The sequence below is a fragment of the Alternaria burnsii genome (assembly GCF_013036055.1).
Source record: "Alternaria burnsii strain CBS107.38 chromosome Unknown 725, whole genome shotgun sequence".
Taxonomy (NCBI): domain Eukaryota; kingdom Fungi; phylum Ascomycota; class Dothideomycetes; order Pleosporales; family Pleosporaceae; genus Alternaria; species Alternaria burnsii.
Genome location: NW_024066123.1, coordinates 339,878 through 363,152, shown reverse-complemented (window position 1 = coordinate 363,152; position 23,275 = coordinate 339,878). Strand labels below are relative to the sequence as shown.

Here is a 23,275-nt window from a genome sequence, read left to right as displayed (position 1 = left end):
CTAGACACTGAGAACCACCCATAAGTCATGGAGAACGACAAAGAGATTGTCGCAAGCGAGCCGGTTCGTAGCGAAGATATAGAGCGTCTACCTACTCATGGTACCTATCTCGACAAAGATGAAGCAACACATCTCTCAGAAGAGCATCGGCAGTATCTCTTGGAAAGACATGGCACACTTGAGCTCGATCCTATACCCACTATGGGTACGGCCGATCCATACAACTGGCCCCAGTGGAAGGCAAGTCACTACGAACACATCAGTTGGACGGCTGTTAACGAAGGACACAGAAAGTGATGAACCTCTTCTTTGTCGCCTTTCACGCTATGATGTGCGCATTTCCTGCTGCAGCAATCATTCCGGCCTACGAGGACATCTCCGAAGACCTAGGTGTTAGTCTCCAAAGAGCATCGTATCTTACCTCTTTGCAAATTGCCATCCTTGGAGGTGCTCCGCTGTTCTGGCGGCCACTCTCTACACGATACGGACGCCGACCTATCTTCATTATATCCTTGATCGGTAGCTTGGTCTTCAATGTTGGCTGCGCGAAGAGTCAGACATACGCTGCCATGGCAACTTGCCGAGCTTTCCAAAGCTTCTTCATCTCACCCCCGAATGCAATTGGCAGTGCCGTGGTGGTTGAAACGTTCTTCAAAAAGGAGAGAGCGAAGTTCATGGGTATCTGGACGGTCATGATAACTCTTGGTATACCTCTGGCACCGCTCATCTTCGGCTTTGTTACGTACAATGTCGGCTACCGCTGGATCTACTGGATCCTTGCGATCGTGAATGGTGTCCAAGTCATCCTTTACACCCTTTTCGGACCAGAGACGCGTTTCATCCGACACGGCGACGTCCAACATGCGCGATCCGGTCTCGCAGCCTACAAGGAGATGTACTTGAAGTTCCGTCGTATTGACCCTACGCCGATCACCCTCTCAGAGTTTATCTCGCCCCTTCGACTGTTCAAGTACCCATGTGTAGTCATTCCGGCTTGCGCATACGCGATGGTATTCCTATTCGCGTCTGTTCTCGCAACGGTTGAAATTCCGCAACTCTTCGGGGAGAAGTTTCACTTCAATGCCCAGCAAATCGGCCTACAATTCCTCGGCGTCATCGTCGGCACTGTTATCGGCGAGCAAATCGGCGGACACTCCAGTGACCTCTGGATGCGATGGCGTGCAAAGAAGATGGCTCCCCTCCGGCCTGCTCCAGAATTCCGCCTTTGGCTGAGTTACTTTGGTATTCTTCTCACCATTTGCGGTGTGGTCGTGTTCCTCGTGCGCATCGAGCAAGCCCCCGACCTACACTGGAACGTAACCCCCATCGTTGGTGCTGGTATAGGTGCAGCAGGCAACCAAATTGTTACCACAGTTCTGATCACATACGCTGTAGATTGCTATCCTGAAGAAGCTGGTAGCATTGGCGTGTTCGTTACTTTTGTGAGGCAAATTTGGGGCTTTCTCGGTCCGTTCTGGTTCCCTCCCATGTTTGAGAATGTAGGAATTGCGAACAGTGCTGGCATTGTTGCGGCATTGCTTGTGGGCGTTAGTCTTATCCCGGTCATGTTCACGCATTGGAAGGGCTATACTATGAGGGGCCACATGTCGGAGAGAATGTAAAATCAGCACAAGGCTTTCCCTCGTGTCGATTGCACCGAACTTCCGCACGTCTGAGTAGTGTATCGTCACATCAATGACACCATAGGCATCTTGCCAAGAAAATGCTTGTCGAAACTGGTAGTTCTGTAATGCTTCTGGTTCTTGCATGCAAAAACCAGAACCATTGCGCTAAGATACGAATCCGTGATGACTAGCTCATAACTTCGCTTCCAGTCCTTCCTTCTGGCACAGCTCTTCCGCCTCTGCTACGACATCGACGCCATACACCCGCGCTTGTATATCCGCATCAGCCCACCTGTCCGGCACCTTCCCTGAACCTGCCTTCATCGCTGCGAAGATCTTGTCACGTTCCTCTTTGGCCTTACCCGCTCCGAGGTGCATTTCTCTTCCGTTTTCCGCTGCAAGCTCGACGAGTGCCTCCGCCCTTGGTTTCCTCAGCTTCTCATATAGTCGCAGTGCGTGCTCGATGGTCTGTGGCTTCCCGTCGGCAATCCGCTTAGGAGACAGCACAACACCCAGTACAGCACCGTCTTCGATCGCCTGGGCAGCACCTTGTGCCATGTGCGGGAGCGTAGGATGGCAAGCATCACCAACCAACGCGGCTGTACCATGCACCCAGGTAATCAATGGGTCATGGACCCTTAGCTTCCACTCGACTACTTCACCTTCTGGCACTAGATTCAACATGCGATGTATCATGGGACAGAAATCGCCGTAAACTTCCAACATGGCCTTCTTGCTGCCCTTAGTTGTATATTGAGCGTCCGGTGCGCCGGCAAAGCTGATATCGGGCTGTGCGGTAGAGATGTTGTATATTTGCTTATTGTGGATCGGGTAAGCGATGATATGCTTCCTCTCACCGATCCAGCGTGTCACGGTATCGGATTCGATCAACTTGAGTAACTCGGGGTCATTCTCCATCTGGTCGCGGTTCAACATAATTCGATAGGCAGCCTGACCCGAATCGCGAGCAGCGCCGGTGTGACCAAGTTCCTTGAGCATAGCGACGCGTGTAGAGCTTTTTACACCATCAGCACCGAGAAGAACATCGCATTCGGCTTCTGTTGATTCCCCTTGACCCGAGGATGGCGAAATAGTGAACTTTGGTCTTGCGCCAAAACGCACGTTGGATATGTTGCAACCCAATCTGAACGTGATACCACTCTCTTTTTTGCAACCCTCGTACAAACCGTTCGCCAAACTAGCTCGATGACCAACCATGTGTGGATATCCGTACTTGTCGCGGACGTATCCCAGATCTACGTACCCTAGCTCTTTGTCTGTTGTGCCTTCCCGGATGGATGTGTTTGCGCATTGGACTGCCTCGTCGCGGATTGGTCCCCAGCAACCTAACTTGTCCAGGATACGAGCCATATTGGGTGCAAGTTGGATACCAGCGCCCACAAACCCCATGTTTGTTGCATTCTCATATATTGTGATGTTCTTGTGGCCTGCTTTCGCAAGTGAGAGTGCTGCTGCAAGACCACCCATGCCTAGTATGTTGTTAGATGCTATCAAATTGTATAGAAATGAGACGTTGAAGATATCGTACCTGCTCCAACAATGGCTATCCTTGTGTTTTCCGCCATTCTGGACGTTGTGCTTGTGCCTCCTTTCACTTCTTGGATAGTGCCAACGATGGGGTATAGGATCGGAAGTTGTTGATAGAATGTGATCGTAGTCTGTTCCTGGATTGATATCCTCCGAGAAATAGAGAACCTGGCAAGAGCTCTTAAGACACTCTTCAGCTGCTTCTATATTTCTGCGCACTCGACCTTACTCCAGGTTCTCCACTACTTCCGAGCTCTTTCCCGCGCGTAATGTTCAGCCACCGGAAGAGGTATTAACCGGAAGTCTACGAATCCCCAACGTCTTTCAAGAAAGCAAATACGTCAATAAATGTCGCAACGGCCGAAGCTCAATCGTATCCACTAAGCATGGACGTCGTCGTGAACATATATCGGAGAATCCTTAAGGCCCGATTACACTTGAGATGGAGTCGCTGTGGCCAGCTAACACCCCACAGTGGCGGGGCAACGTTTCGAAGGTTAGCGCATCTTCACCCAGCTTCCTGGCCCCACCGCCGTCATGGACGAGCGATGTTCGGCATATGCGGAGTCACGGAGTGCGGGTGTGCCGACCCTGCATGTTACCATCGCATTGGTCGTGATTGCACGATCTGCGAGTGAGGCTCAAGACAATGCTGTGTTTGTCTTTCGTAGCATTTAACGTGATGACGGATGCCAGAGCGTCGATGGACGGGTCATCACATTGCGATACTATCTGACAGTATGTATCAAGCAGGACTGCGACTACGCCCGATGAATGCTTCACCGCCGCATTAGAACCACCCTCCACTTGGAGACCCATGGGAAGCGCATGCGTTCTGATGCTAGATTGCTCTTCCTCCGCCATGCTCTGCTGCGTATCTTCGCTGCTTCTTCGGAAGCCCGCATCGATGATGAGAGTTGCTCATTTTAGATTCGGATACTCCGGATACGCAGCCACAGATGCATTCCTTTTCGATGCATTAAGTTGTTGCTAACGTGCGATTGGCATTACGGCTGCAATTGCTACAAAGCATAATCAAGCGCCAAACTTGACGGCAGACACTCAAAGCATTCACTTGAACATTTGGCGACACGATCGACTCCATATCGACATTTGGGTTTGCCGATCAAACATCCGATGAGTACTGGCACTCTCTTTGAAGCGGTGATGACATTCATCAAAGATAACTGCTTCATAGCGTCCTACATGTAAGAAGCGAGGTTATGGCGCATACAATGCTCTAGCGAAAGGTGGCTGCGAATGTTGCATTGTTTCGCGTTCTGGTTACAAGCTACATCAACCTAGTTAGCTCGTACACAACAGATCGGGGTCGCGACACATAGAGAGCTCTATGTATATCGAGCCGGAAGCCGACTTCAGTCCCGTGGATACGTGATGAGGGGCTGCCATACCCCGCGCTAGCGCCTATCTTCCAATGTGGGGTGACTTCCCGAATATCTCAAGGGGAGACAGAGAATTTCCTACTCTCCACCGATTTCACGAGGGTGGTTGTGAGTTCATCAGCCGTTGCACTGAAAATAGCTGCATGCTCATTGGATCCTAGATCCGGCCATCAGAACAGCCACTCATCATTACGTGTTACAAAGTTCGCGTGGAGGAAGAGCGTTCACCCGGAGCTGGCTTCCAACTCCAGAAAGCGAGAGAAAGACCGACGCAGGCATAACGTGACCTTCGGCGTCAGATCAAGCACCTGAAGATAGTAAGCATCGTCGCTGTCATCAGGATTATAGCTTCACGGAAAAAGCTTCTACCTTTTACACCAGCTTTCCCTCGCAAAGAACGTCAGAAGAACAGGGTCGTACACGAATTGACACATAACACTCAACCATGGCACGACGAAATTCATTTGACCAAGCGTCAGCTGGCTTCCGTGCCCATCTACCGGACCTTAGCAGTCCGCGTTTCACAACAGCGGCAGAACAGAACATCTACGAGTATGTTCAAGATATGCAAGACAACCGTGCTCCACCATGGCTATACGATCTGACAAAGGTCTGGGAAAAGCTACTGGAAGAGCCATACAAAGGTATCACAAATGACGGAAAAGTAAGGGAAGGTCTCTTCAAGGCACAAGACGAAGGCGCGGATGTGAATGGTGCGGTTAAGAAGGCCGAAGAGCTACTCGCCGGTCTGGACGGTGAGCAGAAGAAGAAGGTCTCATATCCAATCAATGCGAGAGAGTGGAGAGCATGGAGTAACCCAGAGTTCCTTCTAAGACCATTTGGGCTGAGGTTGGAAGAAGGTACGCACACAACGCCTAAGTGCTTGGTTGTATGTTGACTTTCTAGTTCCCGAAAGCACTGCACAGTCAATCCTGGCGGTGGTAGAGGCATCTCTTTCACCAGAAGGCTACCAAAAGGCTCTTGCGGCCATGCGTGTAAATCATTTCCTGGGCGAAGTCTGCAAGCTACCCAACATCTTGAACAAGTACTCTTACAACTTTCTGCTGTTCGGCACACCCTCCACCTCCGCTACATCGCCTTGGGGCTGGCTCCTCTACGGCCATCATCTTGACATTTCATGTTTCTACAAAGGATCCCAGGTCATTATGAGCCCCTCATTTACCGGTGCAGAACCGAACATCATCGACGAAGGAGAATGGAAAGGCACCAAGATCTTGCACAAAGAAGGAAGCCTGGGCTGGAAACTCATGCAAAGTCTCAGCCATGAACAACAGCAAAAAGCACAAATATTTAAGAAAATGAGAGACGAAGGCATGAAGCAAATTTACGGCAATTCCAACAACGACGAAACCAAGCGCGATGAGCTCATTACTGATACCTGGGGTCCGGACGACCAGCGGCACAGATGTGGCGCCTTCCGAGACAACCGTATCGTTCCTTACGAAGGCGTTCAGGTCTCGTCCTTCGACTCCTCTCAAAAGGAACTCATCTTATCCATATGCCAGGAGTTCCTGCTGTATCATCCAACCAAGGCGCGCCAGCTCAAGCTCGAACAGATCAAGCAACACATCAACGAAACGTACTTTTGTTGGATTGGAGGCTTCGGCGAAGACGACGCGTTTTACTTCCGTATACAGAGCCCGGTCATTTTGGTCGAATTTGACCATCACTCCGGTGTATTCCTGACGAACAAGGAGCCAGCGAAATACCATACGCATACCATCGTAAGGACACCGAATGCAGGGGACTACGGACAGGCCATCAGGGAAGGAAATGAAAAACTAGAGTAGGTCACAGATACCAAAAAAAAATCAAATCCACGTGTTAAGAATAGGGCAGAGGAAGGCTGCACCGTACACCTCGGTTGTAAAAACTCCTGTACTGAATAAGAAAGAACATGAACAGCTATATGTGTCAAACCTCACTCTCATATCACTAATGTCCTCCGCTTAAAAAGATACAAACTCTTAGATTGTCCGAGGCGTCTCCATCTATATGACCCTTCTCCTACGTTAAAAGTTTCCACTAGGGCTGTATCCTGCAGGCATGTAGTAGACAATCTAAAAGCCATCTTCTAGTACATCAGGAATATCAGCGATAAGCGTAAACTTGTTTCCTGGTTCACCGTGATTCTTTGTCAGGGCGCTCGTGTGCATCAAACCTGGTTCTTGTTGTTTAATAGACTAGAGTAACACTGCTCGGAATTGTTGTGGCTTGTTGGCTAGAGGAAGAAACTGACATTGATCGGTAGGTCGTCAGGTAACCGACGATCATCTAGTGTTCGTCATTTACGTGGTGGATTTCTATGGGCGCCATGCTGCGTGTGTTGGTGATTGTAGATTCGTGCAGAGCGTCGTAGCTTTGTAGACTACGAATTTCCTTGCGGGTGAGTCAGTTGTACGATGTCATCGTGTATATCAGTAAGTGAATGGATGTGTGATGGTCTTTTAGCTGTTGCTTATTCACTTTTCCGCTTCTATGAACTTCCAACCTTCCAATCAGTGTGCGCATGCACAGTTCTGATAGTATACCAGATCCACTCATGTTGTAACCCTAATGGATGATCAAAGATCACCATATCACCATTTCCGTCTCCTACCCCTGTGCCGGGTATAAAGTTCAAACGCATATCGCCAGCCTCCATCAGAACTCCCATTTCCAATATCATAAGCCTTCGCAGATCCCGCTTGGCTTCGGCCATATCCAATTGTGGTTTCTCTGCGATCCTGACAGTCGTCTGGGAACCGCGATCCACCTCAGCAGTGAGTATAGCCACCTGCACATTTTCTTGTGCAGCGTACACAGGGTTCATCACCATATGCCACACAATGCTTGTGTCTTCAAAAAATGGATAATCATCCGGATTCTGAAAACGTCGAGACCGAACGCGGATAAGTGGAGTTCTGGAATTCATTCTGGAACTGCGCACGACAATGTAGACAGGAACTGTGGCCATGTTCGCGGATTAAAGGCGAGAGAACGTAGGTGCACTCTCTAGAGAAGATGGGCGAGTCCATATAGGTTGCTGGGTTGCTACTTCACCTGATGACCGACTGCGCATGACTGCAACAGGCTACGTGATCTGCGCGAGACTGAGCTCCTCAATCGAACTAAAGCGATACATTAGAGAATATGACCTTCACATCTAAAGTGAGAGTGAGAACCAAGACGCTGGCACAACGCTATCGAATTACACTGTATTGTATCAGTGTAAAACTGTATTTTCTAGACACCTTGATCTACTGTAGGCAGCTCTATACCAACACAACTACCTTTCTCTGCTGACTGTATAGACTGTCTCACCTGGTCAATCACCCACCATCGCCCAACTTGAATTGAAATACCAACATGCTATCGACTGTGAACAATAAGATGTACTCGCTTCACGACAACGATCTACAATCTTCATCCTTCGGCAGTTCCACTTCGATGCATTTTGAGGAACTCGCCTTTTCTCTAATAGCGCCGCTGTCAACGACAAACACTTTCGAAGAAAACTATCAAGAACGAGCTCGCACGCCCCTAATGTGGCTGGTTTTGTCGACAAGTTGGAGGAATTCAACATTGCTACCATTGATTAAGGACATGACATGCCCGTTCTGCTATCTTCCCTCAACACTACCACAGTAGAATACGGGTTATCGATTCTCTAGATGGGTTATCGATGTGTAGGAATCTGAATTGCGCACAAAGCCGCCAGTTTGTAGAGGAAAATGGCAATGCGGGATATGCGGCCTCGAATACGTGATCGCATCACGTAGCACACTGATAATATGATATCTTGACTTGATATATATTGATACGTATTTCAATGATGTGTGATTCTCTTATCTAATGCGGCCGGCGCAATGGATGTGCTTCAGTGTTGCTGTGCCATCTTTAGTATCACCTCTAAAACGTGGTCCTCAACGTGAAAAGGGTCAAACTCACAACACGTATTTGTCCAAGCTGACAAGATCTGGTTCACTGAAGATCAGGTAGAAGTATTTGAGTGTCTCCGCCATCCAAAAGCTTTCACATTCATCCAGCTTGAGTGTCTCTTGGTCTTTCGGTATCGTCACGTCTGCGATAGCGGAATGCGCAAACTCGGCCATGGTAGCATTGTTGATGGACTCAAACATGCGCCAGGCAGTATCTTGGAGGGTGGTGTCGCCGGTAATGCGATAGAGGACGAAGACGGATTCGATGGCTTCGGGGCTGTAACTGTCGTTAGCGGTGTACGTATGAGGTGGTTTGCGTTCTTACCGTAGCAGGAATCTAGGGTCTCCAATCTTAGAGAAACCAGGCTGGAGCCCTATCTCTTTGATGACGTCTTGAACGTCATAGTGTTCAGCGTGGATGTTACTAGAATACGAGTACTTGACAGAAGCGTGCCACTTCTCCACGTCCCATGCGCAGTCTTCTTCGCCAAAGCAGGGCGTCATTCTGAAGGTCTCTGGCATGATACCAGTAGGCATCGCTTCATAAGCCCAAGTGCAACCATCTACCAGCTTACGAGCGATATCTAGCTCATCGGTCCGGTTGAAGATTTTGGCACCTAGAGCAACCATGCCACCCGTGAAGCAAGCAAGATGTTGGCCATTTGGTTCCAGCTTGACAGAGCCAAAAGAGCTGATACGGGCATCGCCGGAAACGAGGATATCTTGACCCTGTGGTACCCTGGGTCTGAAGAACAAGTGTTTCTTTGCTGGTTCGATGGCGTTCTCATAGAGCTTCTGGTATTGATCCGTCAGTCCCCCCAGCAGTAGATGCTGTTTCGGCAAGTATTCATATAGCGAATCTGTCATCCCACCCATTGTGAATGTTCCATCAACATTGTATACTTCCGGACCCGGGCTGACGAGTACGGGGAACAGGCCGGGCAGCTTGGTTCGATTTTGATGCTTCTCAAGCATATTGGTGACCCTCGCTATGGCATCATAGTATTTTAGGTCGCCGGTGAGTTGCGAAAGGCGGGTGAACTCGAGCGTCAGAGATCCAATCTCTGCGCTGAGTGCTTGCGCATCGGCTTCTTGGTGGCCATTCAAGGCAGCGCTGATTTATGTCAGTATGTACGGGTCGCCGGCGTGGTACAATCTTACTTCTCCCAGTCCCATCGTGTGATTGGCATCCTGTTGGGTGTATCAAATGCAGCATATAGCATGTCTCCCAACTCAGTCGCCTTGTGTAGTAGTGTATGGTGTTTCGCCTTGCTCAGATCGTATGCGCTGAGCAGACCGCCGAGGTAGCGGATAGTAGTTTCGAAGACATTTAGACGCGCGACGCCTGCAGTGGTGAAATCAATCTTCTTGATAGCATGTACAGCCTTGTCGAACTCTTCTTCCAATCCCATGATAGCCAAGGTATCGAGCGCGTCTACCAATGTTGCTCCACGCTGTCCAAAGCCATTCTTGAAGCCTCCTGTTACCGGAGCCACTTCGTCCTGTAGCCATGCGTGTGTTTTGTATCCTTCCCAACTATGCAGGAATGCCTTCTTCACGGCTGCTTGTCTATGCAACCGTTCCGCCTTCTTGTGCTCGGTCTCAACTCCGAACTCATGCTGTATCCGTGGGATGGTAACCGGCGTGCCAGTGGGTAGAGGGGCCAGCGAAGAAACTGGGTTTCGTATCGGTACGCGCTTCCATGCTACAGCATGATCGATTCGATTCGATGACGTGAAAGTCGGCGAGGGGAGCTCGTTTCGGGTGCTGAGTTGGCGGAAAGCGAGTATAACGAAGGTCGCGAATACGAATAGCACAGCAATGCGTCGGATAATGGGGCTCATAATGCCAAAATGTCTATTGAGGGTATCTCATGCGTCTAGCAACTAAAAGGGAAGAAACGCGACTGCTGCGTCGCAGTACACAGGCCTAGCATTCGAAAATGCAAAAGAGTGATCGGATCAGAAGGAAATGTATCAGAACTACAATAAGCAGAAAGAATGACAAAAGATACAACACACAGGACGTAATTGTTGATGGTGGGATGGAAGAAGAAGCCCCATGGTGATGCATGTGCTAAAGATAGGCTCAACTGCCGACTTCCGACCCTCCGACCCTGACCTAACAGGGGCTGGTGTCGCATCGCAGTCGTCGACCCCTTCACCATCACGATTAATGTCCGTATGTTACAAGCTGTGGACACGATGAGGAAGATACAACAGACTTCATCAATAGGCCGTCGCTTAGTTGGCCAATTGCATGCGCATCACATGATCTGTGGTAGGCAGCAGCTATCCAAAGAGCTCACGAGCAGCGCCAGACAGTAAGGCCCTCAGCCACCAATGTCATTGGTGCATCGCAGAACGGCCTTCCGTTCACGGGATGTAGGATCAAGTTGTAGTCCGACATGTCAGCAAGAAGCCGGGAATTTAACGTTGCCTCAAGTTATATGAACTGCGAACTTAAAGCTCTTGACTCTTACATTCTAATCACTGTATACCAAGTCTTAAAACCAAACTCGTGCTGACGGAAGACACTACATCATATCTTGACACAATGTTCAGCCTCTTCGGAGATCGCGCTCCTTCGTCGCCTCCGAACCCTGCGAAGCTCCAACTCCGACCCAACGAATGCCAAGTGCTCAGCCTACCTGACGGACGCACTCTTGGCTTTGCAACCTACGGCTCTACGGACCCCTCCCATCCAGTCGTCTTCCTCTTCCATGGTCTTCCAGGCTGCCGACTCGTCGGAAGAAGTTGGGACAAGCTCTGCAGAGACATCGGCGCACGTCTCATTACTATCGATCGACCGGGCTGTGGAGATTCGACTCTCGCTGACCGTCGCCTCATTGACTGGCCAAGCGATGTCGTGAGCCTTGCCGACTACCTCAATATTGATCGATTCAGTGTGTTAGGTGCTAGCGGAGGCGGACCATATGCTTTGGCTTGCGCACGCTTCATCCCCAAAGAGAGACTCCGAGCTACAACTGTCGTATGCGGCATTGGACCTATCGAGGCGCTCGTAGACTTTGCACCATATCTCCCATGGCACGCCAGAGACATAACGCTATGGTTGTTACGCCAGGGAGCCCTCCATGTCTTTCTGCCACACGTCCTCATTCGCCCCTATCTTACTAGGGACCCTTCTCATCTTAAGCGCGTCCTCGAAGACCAGGCTAAGACTGAAGAAGAGAAAGAGCAGTTTCGTGACGAAAAAGGAGAAACTAATCTCGATGATGTTGTTGCATCACTACTTGAGACCTTCAAGCAAGGCTCTGGTGGGTGCATGCATGACGGCGCTGTACTTACGGAAGATTGGGGCTTTGACTTGAAGGACGTGGACAACGAGCGAGTGTGGCTAATACATGGCGACCAAGATGCGCAGGCGCCATTGAAAGGTGCGCAGTGGGTTGATGAGCGGTTGGGGGGCGGAAAACTCAAGATCCTGAAAGGCAAGACGCATTTCACAATCTGGAAGAAACACTCGGAAGAGATATTTCGGCAAAGCGCTGAGGCGTAACCGAGTCCGGACGAGAGATCGGGGTACGAGTTGTACTGTACATGATTGTTTTCCAAGCTTGGTAGTGCAGTGCGTAATGCGCAGACAGTCTGCGTTGATGTTCCACCACATGTCCGATGCTGTCACTCGGATTTGCGGACCTGAGGTCGGCTCTAGACTTCAGCACCAAGAATGTCTCCAGTTCCCAACATAGTCAAGTAGGTTTCACACTGGGTCCAAAGGTGATGTAGCAGTATACACACATATATATACTGTGTGTTTGTTACTTTCCAGCAACCATAAAGTGCGACAGCTTCCCTAGCATACCATCTGAGAATCTTCACAATTACAATGCTTTTTTCCATATTCAACCCTACCTTGTTGGCTGCGGGTCTGCTCATCGCCGCCGCATCATGTGCACCATCTTGTTGTTTGTCGCCTTCATGGACACCACTTGCCCCTATCCCACTTTCTCCTCGCCAAGAACACACGACTGTTTTCGTTCCGCCATCCACTATCGCAATCCTCGGCGGCGTTGTCCCGTCCAACACTTCGTTTCCGCCTGTATACACTACTTCGTTGATGCAGTCTTACTCGATCACAGACGATATATGGATCACCAAAGCCGGCATGCCACGAGGACTAAATCACGCCAATGTCGCTGTGGTGGATGGAAAGATATATGTCTTGGGCGGTTTGGCGGAGACAGGCGAAGCGGACGGAGGAAAGAGGGTGTGGGGCGGAGTGCCCGACTCTTGGGTGTACGATCCTGTCACTGATTTATGGAAGATGATACCAGGTGTACCCGCTGGGGAAGAAAGAGGTAGTGCAGCCGTCGGTACCTACCAGTCAAAGATCTATCTCGCCGGCGGCATGACGGAACTTGAGCTGTTCGAGAACGGCACTCAGAATAGCGTCTCAGTTGTTTCTATCTTCGATACTAACACGAATACGTGGCTCTCCGTCCCAGAGGCTGCAAAGTATTTGCCAGAAGCCCGAGATCATGCAGGTGCGGCAGTGGTAGGCGGAAAGATGTATGTTCTAGGTGGACGAGATGACGGACAGGAGAACGTTCGCGACACGGTCTTTGTTCTTGATCTCTGTGATCTCCACGCCGGTTGGAAGACTAGCGCGGCGCGCATGCCTACTCCTAGGGGCGGTGTTGCGGCTGGTGTAATTGGAAAGAAGATATACGTCTTTGGCGGCGAGGGCAATGCGCGATCGGAAACTGGGGTGTTTGATCAGGTTGAGGCATACGACACTGTCCGGGACCGATGGGTGAAAACTGGGAGAATGAGGCTACCTAGACACGGAACCTACGCTGCGAGTGTAAACGGGAAAATTTACATTCCTGGGGGTGGCGTAAGTCAGAGCGGTGCGCCAGTGTCTGACTTCGACGCCTTTGTGTTGTAAACCTGGATGATGGCATGATAAGGAACCGGTAGCCGGTTGCGACCGGCGTGGAATGACTCGAACTAGGAATGTCCTTGGGACAGCATTTGTGATATTTTGAGTGGAGAGAAATGCTGAGACAACAAGCTGGTTTCCTCAGATCGGGACGGTCTTGCTTCAATCACTTGCAAGAGTCGGAATGTCGATATGGGGTAGACCACTCGTTTTACTAAACCATATCGTGCGAAATATCTAGTCAATGTACTCCTTCTTTTCCTCAAGTACATCATGAATCGATGCGCACAGTGAGCGGTGCTAGCTTTTGGTCAAGTCTGAAACAGGATACCGGTCATAAGGCCCACAACAGCCCAGGGGAAGGCATCTAGAAGCCTGGGGCCTACAAGAAGTGGGATTCGCATAAGATTCGCTGTCAAGGGAAACGTCTGCGGGAGAAGCTGCTACGTGCAGTGCCCATGGTGTTCCCTTACTCGTGGGTAACGTGCTTGCATTCTGCCGAACTGCTGCCGACGCCACAAATATAGTCTTGAAATGTGTGAGACAGATGCTCGTGTTGGGGTCAAAGTAACGGGTAACCGGATATCATAGAAACAAAGGCTTGTTTAGATTAAGGTGAAATATATGGCACTAGTTTCACCGTCTGACATTTCTGGGTTACTCGCTTGTGATGTGCCGGCGGTAAGCAGGAGGTCTTGTTTCGGCAGATCTCAGTCCGTCCGGAAGGCGATAGGATTTCAATGAGTACCATCGTTCATCATCGCAATAGAGTTCGACGATCAACTATAGCTTTGCGATGGATACATGCGCGACGATGATCTTTGCGGAGCGTAGTAGCCGCAAGAAGCAGGAGACAGTTCAAAAAAGAGGTAGCGTGGCTGATTTAACGCTAAAAAAGGAACCTCGGAGCGAATTCACCACCATCAATGTCACCGCCAGGGTCATTGATCTGTCAATATCGCAACTACCACAACCTCCATGGAATGCTCTATTCGCCTTATGCGCCTTCGCTGTTTCTCTTTGTAGTTGCAAGAGCGAGAATTCCACTGCCGAGACTGCTTCATATTATGCTGCGCCACTGAACCAGGCCTTTAGCTAGGCACGTTTCAGTATCCGTGCCGTAGCCTTGGAATCGCCTCAGGCGTTTAAGCATTACTGGGCAGGTACGGATGTGGCGCTTGTCACCAACTACACAATTTCCAAGCCGGCCGATTTCCGACGCACTTGCAAGCCCCCTAACACCCTGCACCTACACCTGCTGTCTTCACTCGTACGATCCACCAGTCACATATCGCGGTTATCCCTTGAGACGTGAAACACCATCTGCACCCCTCACGCTAGATTGCCTGCTAGGCATGCTCTGAGCAAATTCTCCGTACCGGCTTCTTAATGCACATACCGAGATTCACGTTTCCACCACTAAGAAAGTGGACTATGCCAGCACTGTCAATTTCGTCTGTTCACGTCTGGTCCATACCAAAGGTTTCGGGATGGTCCATATTGGGATGTTTCTCAGGGTTGATATATACCACCGGTAATATATAGGTTGTTTACCAGCCGCAGTTGTTTCGTTTCCATTATCACTCACATTCAAGCTTTCCAAGCCTTTTCTCTTCCGTTCGCTACCAATCGCCAGGATGCGTTACTCTATTGTTGCTTCGTTGCTTTCGGCTGTTACCGCAGTCTACGGCTATGCCGACCCCATGGCTTGCTCTGGTATCTGCAACAATGCTCACGATCCAGCCCTAATCCGTCGCTCTGATGGCACCTACTTCCGTTTCTCGACTGGTGGAAAGATTGCTATCCACAGCGCACCTTCGATCACTGGCCCCTGGACCTACAAGGGTGCCGCGATTCCGGCTGGTTCCAAGATCAACTTGGCTGGCAAGGACGATCTTTGGGTAAGCACTAGCATATGTCTAAATAGTTGAAGACAAGCTAACCAAACTCAGGCTCCTGACGTTACGCTAGTCGGTGACACATACTACCTTTACTACACTGTCTCCTCTTTCGGTGTCCAAAACTCTGCCATCGGTGTTGCGACCAGCAAGGACCTCAGCACTTGGACCGATCTCGGCGCAACTGGCATCCAATCGAGCGCTGGAAAGAACTACAACGCCATCGATGGTGCACTTTACTGGGACGGATCGAAGTTCGTCATGTCCTTCGGTTCGTTCTGGAACGACCTCTTCAGCCAGAACATGGCCAACCCACCCGTGAAGACCAGCTCTTCCACAGTTACAAACATTGCTTTCAAGCCTGACGGCGAGCATGCTCAGGAAGCTCCGTTCATTGCTAAGAACGGCAACTACCACTACCTCTTCTTCTCTGTTGGCAAGTGCTGCGGTTTCGATACCAACAGGCCTGCCAAGGGCCAGGAATACAAGATTCAGGTCTGCAGGTCTACCAGCGCCACAGGTGGCTTCAAGGACAAGAGTGGTAAGGACTGCCTTCAGGGTGGCGGTACCACTGTCTTGGAGTCTCACGGCTGGGTTTACGGACCTGGTGGTCAGGGTGTCTACTACGACCCCAAGGAGGGACCTGTCCTATACTACCACTACGTCGACACCCGCATTGGTTACGGCGATGGCCAGAAGAAGTTCGGTATCAACAAGATTGACTTCTCCAGTGGATGGCCTGTCGTATAAGCGTTTGTCGCAGGTCCGGCACAGACTATTAGCCCAGCGTAAGCTGCGTCTCCGTCCACTTTGGGCACCTTCTTGTCTATATATTTTCACAAATTTTCTCACTGTACATACTCACAGAATACATTTGCATCTGCCAACGGTTCCACCATCTTTGACAGCCTACTCTGGTGATTTGTGATGTAGAGGACTATCGAGCTACCTCGCCCTGTACAATCAGCATCGGTAAGCACCATTACCGTGTAAGCGATGCTGACCATTGAATTTGCACAGAGCTATACTAGTGGCTGCGAATGTACTTGGTACTCCGAGAAGATATGGCCGGCGAGGAGCTGCTGAAATGATGTTCAAGATTAGGGGCTGCGCTTCGGTCCACGTCAAGCGCATAAGGTTTGCGTCACCAGCCCAGCCACAGCCGAGCAGCCACAGCCACGCGTCCACAACAGCTGCAGGAACCTCTCAGAGCACTGCAAAACGTCGCGTCATGCTCAAAGTATCCCCTGTTTGCTCTCCACACACACCCGAGGTATTTTTAGATTTCACGATATATATCATATGTATCAAGGTTGCTCTGCGCGGCCTCGGCAAAACCTATCGCGATGCGTTCAAGTACCATAACTCGGCCTATTGTAAACCGGATCTGCAGGATCTGCCTCCGCGTACGCATTGACTGAATTTCTCTTCAGTCATACCAAGAAACCCGCACGCGCTTTACGAGGAGCGCGTCGCGATGCCAGACACCAAACTCACGCGCTTCTCACCATCCCAAAATTCCAACAGCTTCCGATATCGGCCGCTGGACCCCTCAGAGGGTGAAGATATTCGCCTCTTGTGTCTCTACCCTGGCGAATTCCACGAACCTATCCGATGCGACCTTCTCCACGCGAACCTGGACGATGACATCGAATACGAGGCTCTCTCGTATACCTGGGCCTCCGAAGATGGGGACGCTAGCTTATCGCAGCGGATCAACTGCGCTTACTTTGGAGAGGAACAAGTCTCTGATCTGCCAGTAACATCAAGCTGTGCGTCTGCATTGCGCAGGCTGAGGTTGATTTCACAAGAAAGAATGTTGTGGGTCGATGCACTTGCTATCGATCAGAGTAATCTGCAAGAGAGGAACCAGCAGGTTGCGATTATGGCAAGGATCTACTCGGGCGCGTCACAGGTTTTGGTCTACCTAGGAGAAGAAGATTTAGGATTCGGCTCGCGCACTCTGTGGATGGACACCGAGAGACGTCAGATCGCGTTGAAGAAACTTTTCGCAAAGAGATGGGCCTCACGAGTGTGGGTGATTCAAGAAGTAGCACTGGCGCAAAAGTTAACGATGGTCACGGGGAATGCATCCTGTCCTATGGACGCCAATCTGATGAGCCGTATCCGAGGAAGAGCCAAAATATCCAGACTGCAAGTCCCTGGCCCATTAGCTTGGGATCCGCTAGTCAGTGCTCCGACGAGGGATCTACTCACGATGTTACAAATGACACACAACTGCTCGTCTACAGATCCTAGAGATAAAGTGTATGGTCTTTTGGGCTTGGTTGGCGAGCGTCTGCAGAGCCTCATTGAGATCGATTACTCGCAAACCGTGGAGGAGGTGATGACACATGCAGCCGCCGCGATCATCATCTGTAGAGAAGACTTTGAGATCTTAGCATACGCGTCACTCAGAGCTAGACCCGCGCACAAGTGCTTGCCGACTTGGGTGCCGGACTGGGCAGAATACGATGGCGAAATTACGCTGCGTCCTCAATTCCAAACATCGAAGATAGGTCCCTGGAGATCTCTAGAGAAATTGATGGGGAGCAGGTCATCGACTCGTCGGCTCAGCGAGATAGATTGGGGAGCAGCGGTCGATATACCTGCAAGCTGGCCAACTAGCCTCTCTTCGAAGCCGTCCTTGGAAGTTCGTGGACACTGCCTCGCGACTATCGACAGCACAACCAAGCAAGATAATGGGAGTTCGCAATGGCAAGACGCCCAGGATTTTGGTGTCAGCTTGAAGGTTTTAATCGAAGATCACTCGACGCTTAAAGATTTCGATATGCAGCTATGGCCTACACGATTCCAGTGGCTCTTCAACCCCTTTTACATGCGCCTCGATGACTCGCAACTTCAGCCAGATAGTATCTCGGCTATGAGGAGTTTTTCAAATCTCCATTGGGCTGGTCTCCAACAGTTTTGCACTGAGCTTCAAACACTGGGGAAGAACAAATACATCTTTCGAGCTGAATATCTACCTGCGATAACGAACCACGACTTCGATGTAGGCGACACTGTATGGGCAATCGATGGCTGCACAGTTCCACTGATTCTTAGATCTGATAATACTGTAAGACAGAGCGATGCCGGCCGCCGAAGCTATACGATCGTTGGTGACTGTTACCTGTTTGCGTTATCACATATGGATTGTTGGACGACATCAGGAACGGGACTCGATCAACGATGGGATTTCAATCCGTTCCGCCATATGGATGCCTTAGGAACACAAAAAATCAATCTACATTGATGCGCACTCTCCTGATTTAATCAGAGGACTCAGTCTCAGCCTGGCGTGACTGTAGCAACCACCGATTGGTCAAGCACAGTCCGCACCATGCATGCACCATGCATGCACCAAGAGTCTAGACTCTGCTTGTCAGCTTCCCCTACAACTCATAGCCGCTGCACTGTCGGTGGTCTGATACTGCCCAACCTTCGAACGGACTTGTGACTCTTGTACGTTAGCTATCCATCACGATGACCGAATCGTTATGCAAGCATCCGGATATACGCAAGTTCGACGCGATAAGGAGCTGCCTCAGTTGTGGTGAGGCTGTGTTCGAAACCTCATCTCCGACAGCCCACATTCACAAGAGTGATGCGACAGCTTCTTATCAATACACAAAGCTGAAGTACAAACTCGGCCGCGAAATACGACTCGTCCTCGTTCTTCCGGGCAGCGATCAAGATGCACTCCGGTGCCAGATAATCCATGTTAATCTGGACGATGACCCTGTTTACGATGCTGTATCATATACGTGGGCCACAGAGGGTGGGGACGCGTCTCATTGCATGACTGTTCAGTGTGAAGCAGGTGGTTTCATACCTGTCACTGCAAACTGCTATGCTGTTCTCCTTCAGCTTAGGCGGTCTGGCGGTATACGAAGGCTCTGGATTGATGCAATATGTACGTAGAGCTTCCGATCCATAACTCAACGCAGCGCCTGCTGATGCAAAATCTTGACCAGGTATTGACCAGACGAATGTCAACGAACGTAATCATCAAGTCGGGTTCATGGATCAGATTTACTCCAATGCTCGGAGTGTTCGCATCTGTATTCAGGACTCTTCGTTAACGGCCTCTTTACGGGATTACAACCGGTTGTTTAGCTGGCTACGCTGCACAGGATCTGAGAACTACACGGGAATTCAAACGCCACTATGTTCTGATCTACATCATCTCCTGTCACTTAGGTATTTCCGCCGGGTCTGGGTCATTCAAGAAGTGGCCTTGGCGCGAGAGGTATGCTTACATGTGAACAACAACGTACTACTATTGGACTCCGCCGTCATGGACCGCATGGAGAGTCTTCGCAAGCAGAATCGTCTTCGGATTCCATCCGCCTTGAAATGGTCGACGTGTCGGACGATCGAAGCTGGGATCGTTGCTTGTTTGCAGGCAGCCATGAAATGCAACGCCACTGATCCACGAGATGAGGTCTATGCGGTCTTGAGCTTGATGGAACCTCAGGCTAGATCACTTATACCTGTTGACTACTCTCTGGACCTTGATGTCGTCTGGCGTAACGCAATTGCAGCTATCATCATCACTCAAGGCAATCTGGATATCCTATCACACGTGGGCGTTTACCGGCATAGATCTTTACTGAACAACAGAGTACGAAGATCCTACATGAACCGGGTAGATATCGCTGGGTATCTGGAGAGAGTAGCTTCCAGTAATAGCCATCATCTCACCTTGCCTTACTCTGAGGGGCATCGTGCAACTCCCTGGCGCGCACAACTCGTAATGCCATCAAACCCTTCGGATATTCCCCAGCAATCTGCCACCTTCTCTATCATAGGGCCGCCTGTCAATTCGAACAGCTTGTTGCCACGATTTTGTGTACGAGCACATTACATTGATCGTATCGATGTACCAATGGTCTTCAGGCCCTCTCTCAAGAAGAGGAAAAGAGGAAAAGATTATGGCAATGATGCAGTGTATTATGATTGGGACCAGGAACCGTTCGACCGTATCAGGAGCTACAGTGTTCGATCGCTTGTAGCTTTTTTCAAAGCAGATGTAGACAATGTATCAACGACTGATCCTCATAAGCCTTCACACGGAACCTCTGGCTTCCACCCTGGTACCGTTACTTCTGGGTCTGAAAGACCGGAAGCTCTCATTATGAACGACCCCAGTATTGAAGATACAGACTTATCGGAATTCATCCGTATCTGTCAAACTTCAAGAAAAGGAAGACCGTTGTTCACCAGTCACTTCAGCGTCGGTTTTCCTGGGATTAGTTCAATGAAACGGATAGTTCAACAAGGCGATGAGATATTCGCTATCGATGGTGCAAGGACGCCCTTCATCTTACGCAAACGCGGCCGTGTCGCTGAAAATTACAAGATCATAGATGAGTGCTATCTATGGGCGGCACTGGAGCTTGATTGTTGGAACCCGGGGACTAGGAAGGGAAGGTGGGGACCAGGAGTAGAGAGACCCACTACCACGCAAACACGCATGATCAACATATGCTGATACGAATCTGTATCAAGTCAACGGCCCTAGTAAAGAAATGGCGTACATGTATACATCCGAAAGTCATCAAAAACGAAGAATACGAAAAAAATGTGGGATTGCAGGACCACAAAACTGATAGAGAACTGACACTTCTTCTGGCTGTATGGATATCATGCTATCTGATGAGATAATTTTCTGTGGCAGGTTGATCATAAACACAAGGCCGACGGTGCGGCATTACATAGCATTTTCAAAGCGTAGTGATTGGGAAGTCGTTTTGAGAGGTAGCACAACTAGGTCGGAGCGCCCATGTACCCCACTCATTTTTGATAGTGGACGTTGTAGCGATGTCCTAAAATTGATACTATCAATGTTTGAAACCATGCACATACGATGTACGATTACTGCCTGGGCAGAAGCGACGAATTGCTTGTTGTCAGACTAGCGTGTATAAATGACGTATAGATGATGCTCAACCATACTGTATGCTCTACATCCTCAGATACCTTATTGAAGATCATACTACTCCTCCTTAGAATACTGCACCCCTATACAAATACATTCTTGAACATGTCGCATCAAGAGAACACCAAGAACGTACCTGAGGAACACCAAGTTCACAGGACGGGCTCCTGGCTTCCAGCAGACCACCGCGTCCACAAGAAATGGCTATCAGGCATCATCGAGCGGGTAGAAGGCAATCCTAAAGAGCTGCATCCTGTGTTGCGAGAGTTCAAGGATCTGATCGAGAACAACACACGTATTTACATCCTGGTAAACTCCATGTTTGAAGAGATACCTACGAAGAAGCCGTACAAGAACGATCCCGTGGGCCATAAGCAGGTCAGGGATTATCATCACATGTTGGAGCTGTTCAACCATATTCTTACAACAGCACCGGAATGGAGTGACCATGAGTACTCTATTGGGATGGTGGGAACCCCTTTCAATGCCATTTTGGACTGGCCAATGGTGAGTATATCTGCTTGAGCCTCATTCGAATACATGCTAATCGCATTACACAGGGTACACCATCCGGATTTGCCTTCTTCCTAGATCCCGAAGTCAACAAGATGATCAAAAAGGTACTCAACGCATGGGCAGAGTTTCTCGACTCGCCAGCATCAGCATATGTGCTCGGTACTGATAAGATCGGCTGGCTCAGCGAACATGGCACTCACGATCTCGCATTGACAGCCAACATTGGCCAAACGTCTCACTCCTTTGAAGAGATGTTTCAATGCGACCCATCCAAGGAACATCATGGTTACAAGTCATGGGACGACTTCTTCACCCGTCACTTTTACGAAGACAAGCGACCTGTTGCCAGCCCTGAAGACGACAGCGTCATTGCCAACGCATGCGAGTCGAAACCGTACAAGGTTGGACGCAATGTCTCCAAGCGTGACCGCTTCTGGTTGAAGGGTCAACCTTACTCACTCAAGGACATGCTCGCCATGGATCCGCTGCACGAGCAGTTCATTGGCGGCACCATCTACCAGGCCTTTCTATCTGCAATGAGCTACCATCGCTGGCACGCGCCCGTCAGCGGCAAAGTCGTAAAGTCGTATCTCGTTGAAGGCACATACTTCTCAGAACCACTTTTCGAAGGCCTCGGTGATCCCTCAGCTAAGGGTGGTATCGACGAAGAAGGCGAGAAGACCGGCCAAGGTTACCTCACTGCAACTGCCACACGCGCCATCATCTTCCTCGAGGCAGACAACAAGGATCTTGGCCTGGTCTGCTTCATGGGTATCGGGATGACTGAGGTCTCAACATGCGATACCACTGTCAAGGTGGGACAACACGTCAAGAAGGGCGACGAGATGGGCATGTTCCACTTTGGTGGAAGCACGCATTGTATACTGTTTAGGAAGGGTGTCGAGTTGGAAGGCTTTCCGGATACACAGAATGTAGAGCACAATATGCCTGTGAGGGCGAAGCTGGCGACTGTGAAGAAGGCTACTTGAGAAGCCTGATTGAAAGGCAGCAGCGGATCAGCTCATAATGCTGATCGACCCTTAACGTTCTTATGCACCCTATTCATACCGAAATTAATTCTTCCAATAACGATAGCAAAGAGTGTCAAATCGTCAGATGTGTCAGGTGCTTAGCATCCAGTGCTGAGTTGAGGGGAGCTGATCCGATCGGGAATACGTCATACGGTGAGCGCCAGCTAAGATATCTAGAATGTAGCGCAATGATGAATCATTGTACAGTCCGAAGAGGAACAAGTCCAAATTCGGGTATCTGTGATGCAAGAGATGTACTTGCTCCGGGATGCGGGAGGCTGAGGCTCTTCGGCGGATGCTTGGACCTAGCGTAAGGCGGTGGCCAAAGCGCCCCAGCTCGGAGCGTGGATCTCTACATCACTGACGAGCCGCAACACCACCAAACAACGTCGCCGCCCCATCCCACACTTTCCTCTCTCCCATTCGACACTTCCGTCTACAGCCTCTGCTTTACCTGGGAGCAA

The 23,275-nt window shown here is 50.0% G+C and overlaps 10 protein-coding genes across 10 annotated transcripts; 7 read left to right on the top strand and 3 right to left on the bottom strand.

The window, feature by feature from the left end:
• Positions 1 to 27: 27 nt before the first annotated feature.
• GT037_009735 (mfs general substrate transporter) lies at positions 28 to 1,622 on the top strand (the record flags this gene model as incomplete). Its single annotated transcript, XM_038934782.1, has 2 exons — positions 28 to 233; positions 284 to 1,622. 2 exons carry the CDS (start codon positions 28 to 30, stop codon positions 1,620 to 1,622), a joined length of 1,545 nt encoding a protein of 514 aa, XP_038782583.1.
• Positions 1,623 to 1,817: 195 nt separating this feature from the next.
• GT037_009734 (fad nad-binding domain-containing protein) lies at positions 1,818 to 3,211 on the bottom strand (the record flags this gene model as incomplete). The annotated part of the gene is made up of 2 exons (XM_038934781.1): positions 1,818 to 3,115; positions 3,175 to 3,211. 2 exons carry the CDS (start codon positions 3,209 to 3,211, stop codon positions 1,818 to 1,820), a joined length of 1,335 nt encoding a protein of 444 aa, XP_038782582.1.
• Positions 3,212 to 5,021: 1,810 nt separating this feature from the next.
• On the top strand, positions 5,022 to 6,387 carry GT037_009733 (uncharacterized protein; the record flags this gene model as incomplete). The annotated part of the gene is made up of 2 exons (XM_038934780.1): positions 5,022 to 5,436; positions 5,483 to 6,387. 2 exons carry the CDS (start codon positions 5,022 to 5,024, stop codon positions 6,385 to 6,387), a joined length of 1,320 nt encoding a protein of 439 aa, XP_038782581.1.
• Positions 6,388 to 7,073: 686 nt separating this feature from the next.
• GT037_009732 (uncharacterized protein) lies at positions 7,074 to 7,553 on the bottom strand (the record flags this gene model as incomplete). The annotated part of the gene is made up of 1 exon (XM_038934779.1): positions 7,074 to 7,553. The coding sequence occupies one exon, from the start codon at positions 7,551 to 7,553 to the stop codon at positions 7,074 to 7,076; it is 480 nt and encodes a 159-aa protein (XP_038782580.1).
• Positions 7,554 to 8,428: 875 nt separating this feature from the next.
• On the bottom strand, positions 8,429 to 10,361 carry GT037_009731 (glycoside hydrolase family 47 protein; the record flags this gene model as incomplete). Its single annotated transcript, XM_038934778.1, has 4 exons — positions 8,429 to 8,465; positions 8,528 to 8,794; positions 8,843 to 9,631; positions 9,679 to 10,361. The coding sequence occupies 4 exons, from the start codon at positions 10,359 to 10,361 to the stop codon at positions 8,429 to 8,431; spliced, it is 1,776 nt and encodes a 591-aa protein (XP_038782579.1).
• Positions 10,362 to 11,073: 712 nt separating this feature from the next.
• GT037_009730 (uncharacterized protein) lies at positions 11,074 to 12,036 on the top strand (the record flags this gene model as incomplete). The annotated part of the gene is made up of 1 exon (XM_038934777.1): positions 11,074 to 12,036. The coding sequence occupies one exon, from the start codon at positions 11,074 to 11,076 to the stop codon at positions 12,034 to 12,036; it is 963 nt and encodes a 320-aa protein (XP_038782578.1).
• A 330-nt stretch (positions 12,037 to 12,366) lies between these two features.
• On the top strand, positions 12,367 to 13,428 carry GT037_009729 (galactose oxidase; the record flags this gene model as incomplete). The annotated part of the gene is made up of 1 exon (XM_038934776.1): positions 12,367 to 13,428. One exon carries the CDS (start codon positions 12,367 to 12,369, stop codon positions 13,426 to 13,428), a length of 1,062 nt encoding a protein of 353 aa, XP_038782577.1.
• Positions 13,429 to 15,059: 1,631 nt separating this feature from the next.
• Positions 15,060 to 19,304, top strand: GT037_009728 (het-domain-containing; the record flags this gene model as incomplete). The annotated part of the gene is made up of 6 exons (XM_038934775.1): positions 15,060 to 15,323; positions 15,375 to 16,064; positions 16,633 to 16,696; positions 16,754 to 18,345; positions 18,795 to 19,240; positions 19,298 to 19,304. The coding sequence occupies 6 exons, from the start codon at positions 15,060 to 15,062 to the stop codon at positions 19,302 to 19,304; spliced, it is 3,063 nt and encodes a 1,020-aa protein (XP_038782576.1).
• Positions 19,305 to 19,734: 430 nt separating this feature from the next.
• Positions 19,735 to 20,817, top strand: GT037_009727 (het-domain-containing; the record flags this gene model as incomplete). Its single annotated transcript, XM_038934774.1, has 1 exon — positions 19,735 to 20,817. One exon carries the CDS (start codon positions 19,735 to 19,737, stop codon positions 20,815 to 20,817), a length of 1,083 nt encoding a protein of 360 aa, XP_038782575.1.
• A 552-nt stretch (positions 20,818 to 21,369) lies between these two features.
• GT037_009726 (phosphatidylserine decarboxylase) lies at positions 21,370 to 22,769 on the top strand (the record flags this gene model as incomplete). Its single annotated transcript, XM_038934773.1, has 2 exons — positions 21,370 to 21,771; positions 21,825 to 22,769. 2 exons carry the CDS (start codon positions 21,370 to 21,372, stop codon positions 22,767 to 22,769), a joined length of 1,347 nt encoding a protein of 448 aa, XP_038782574.1.
• Between the last annotated feature and the right edge of the window lie 506 nt (positions 22,770 to 23,275).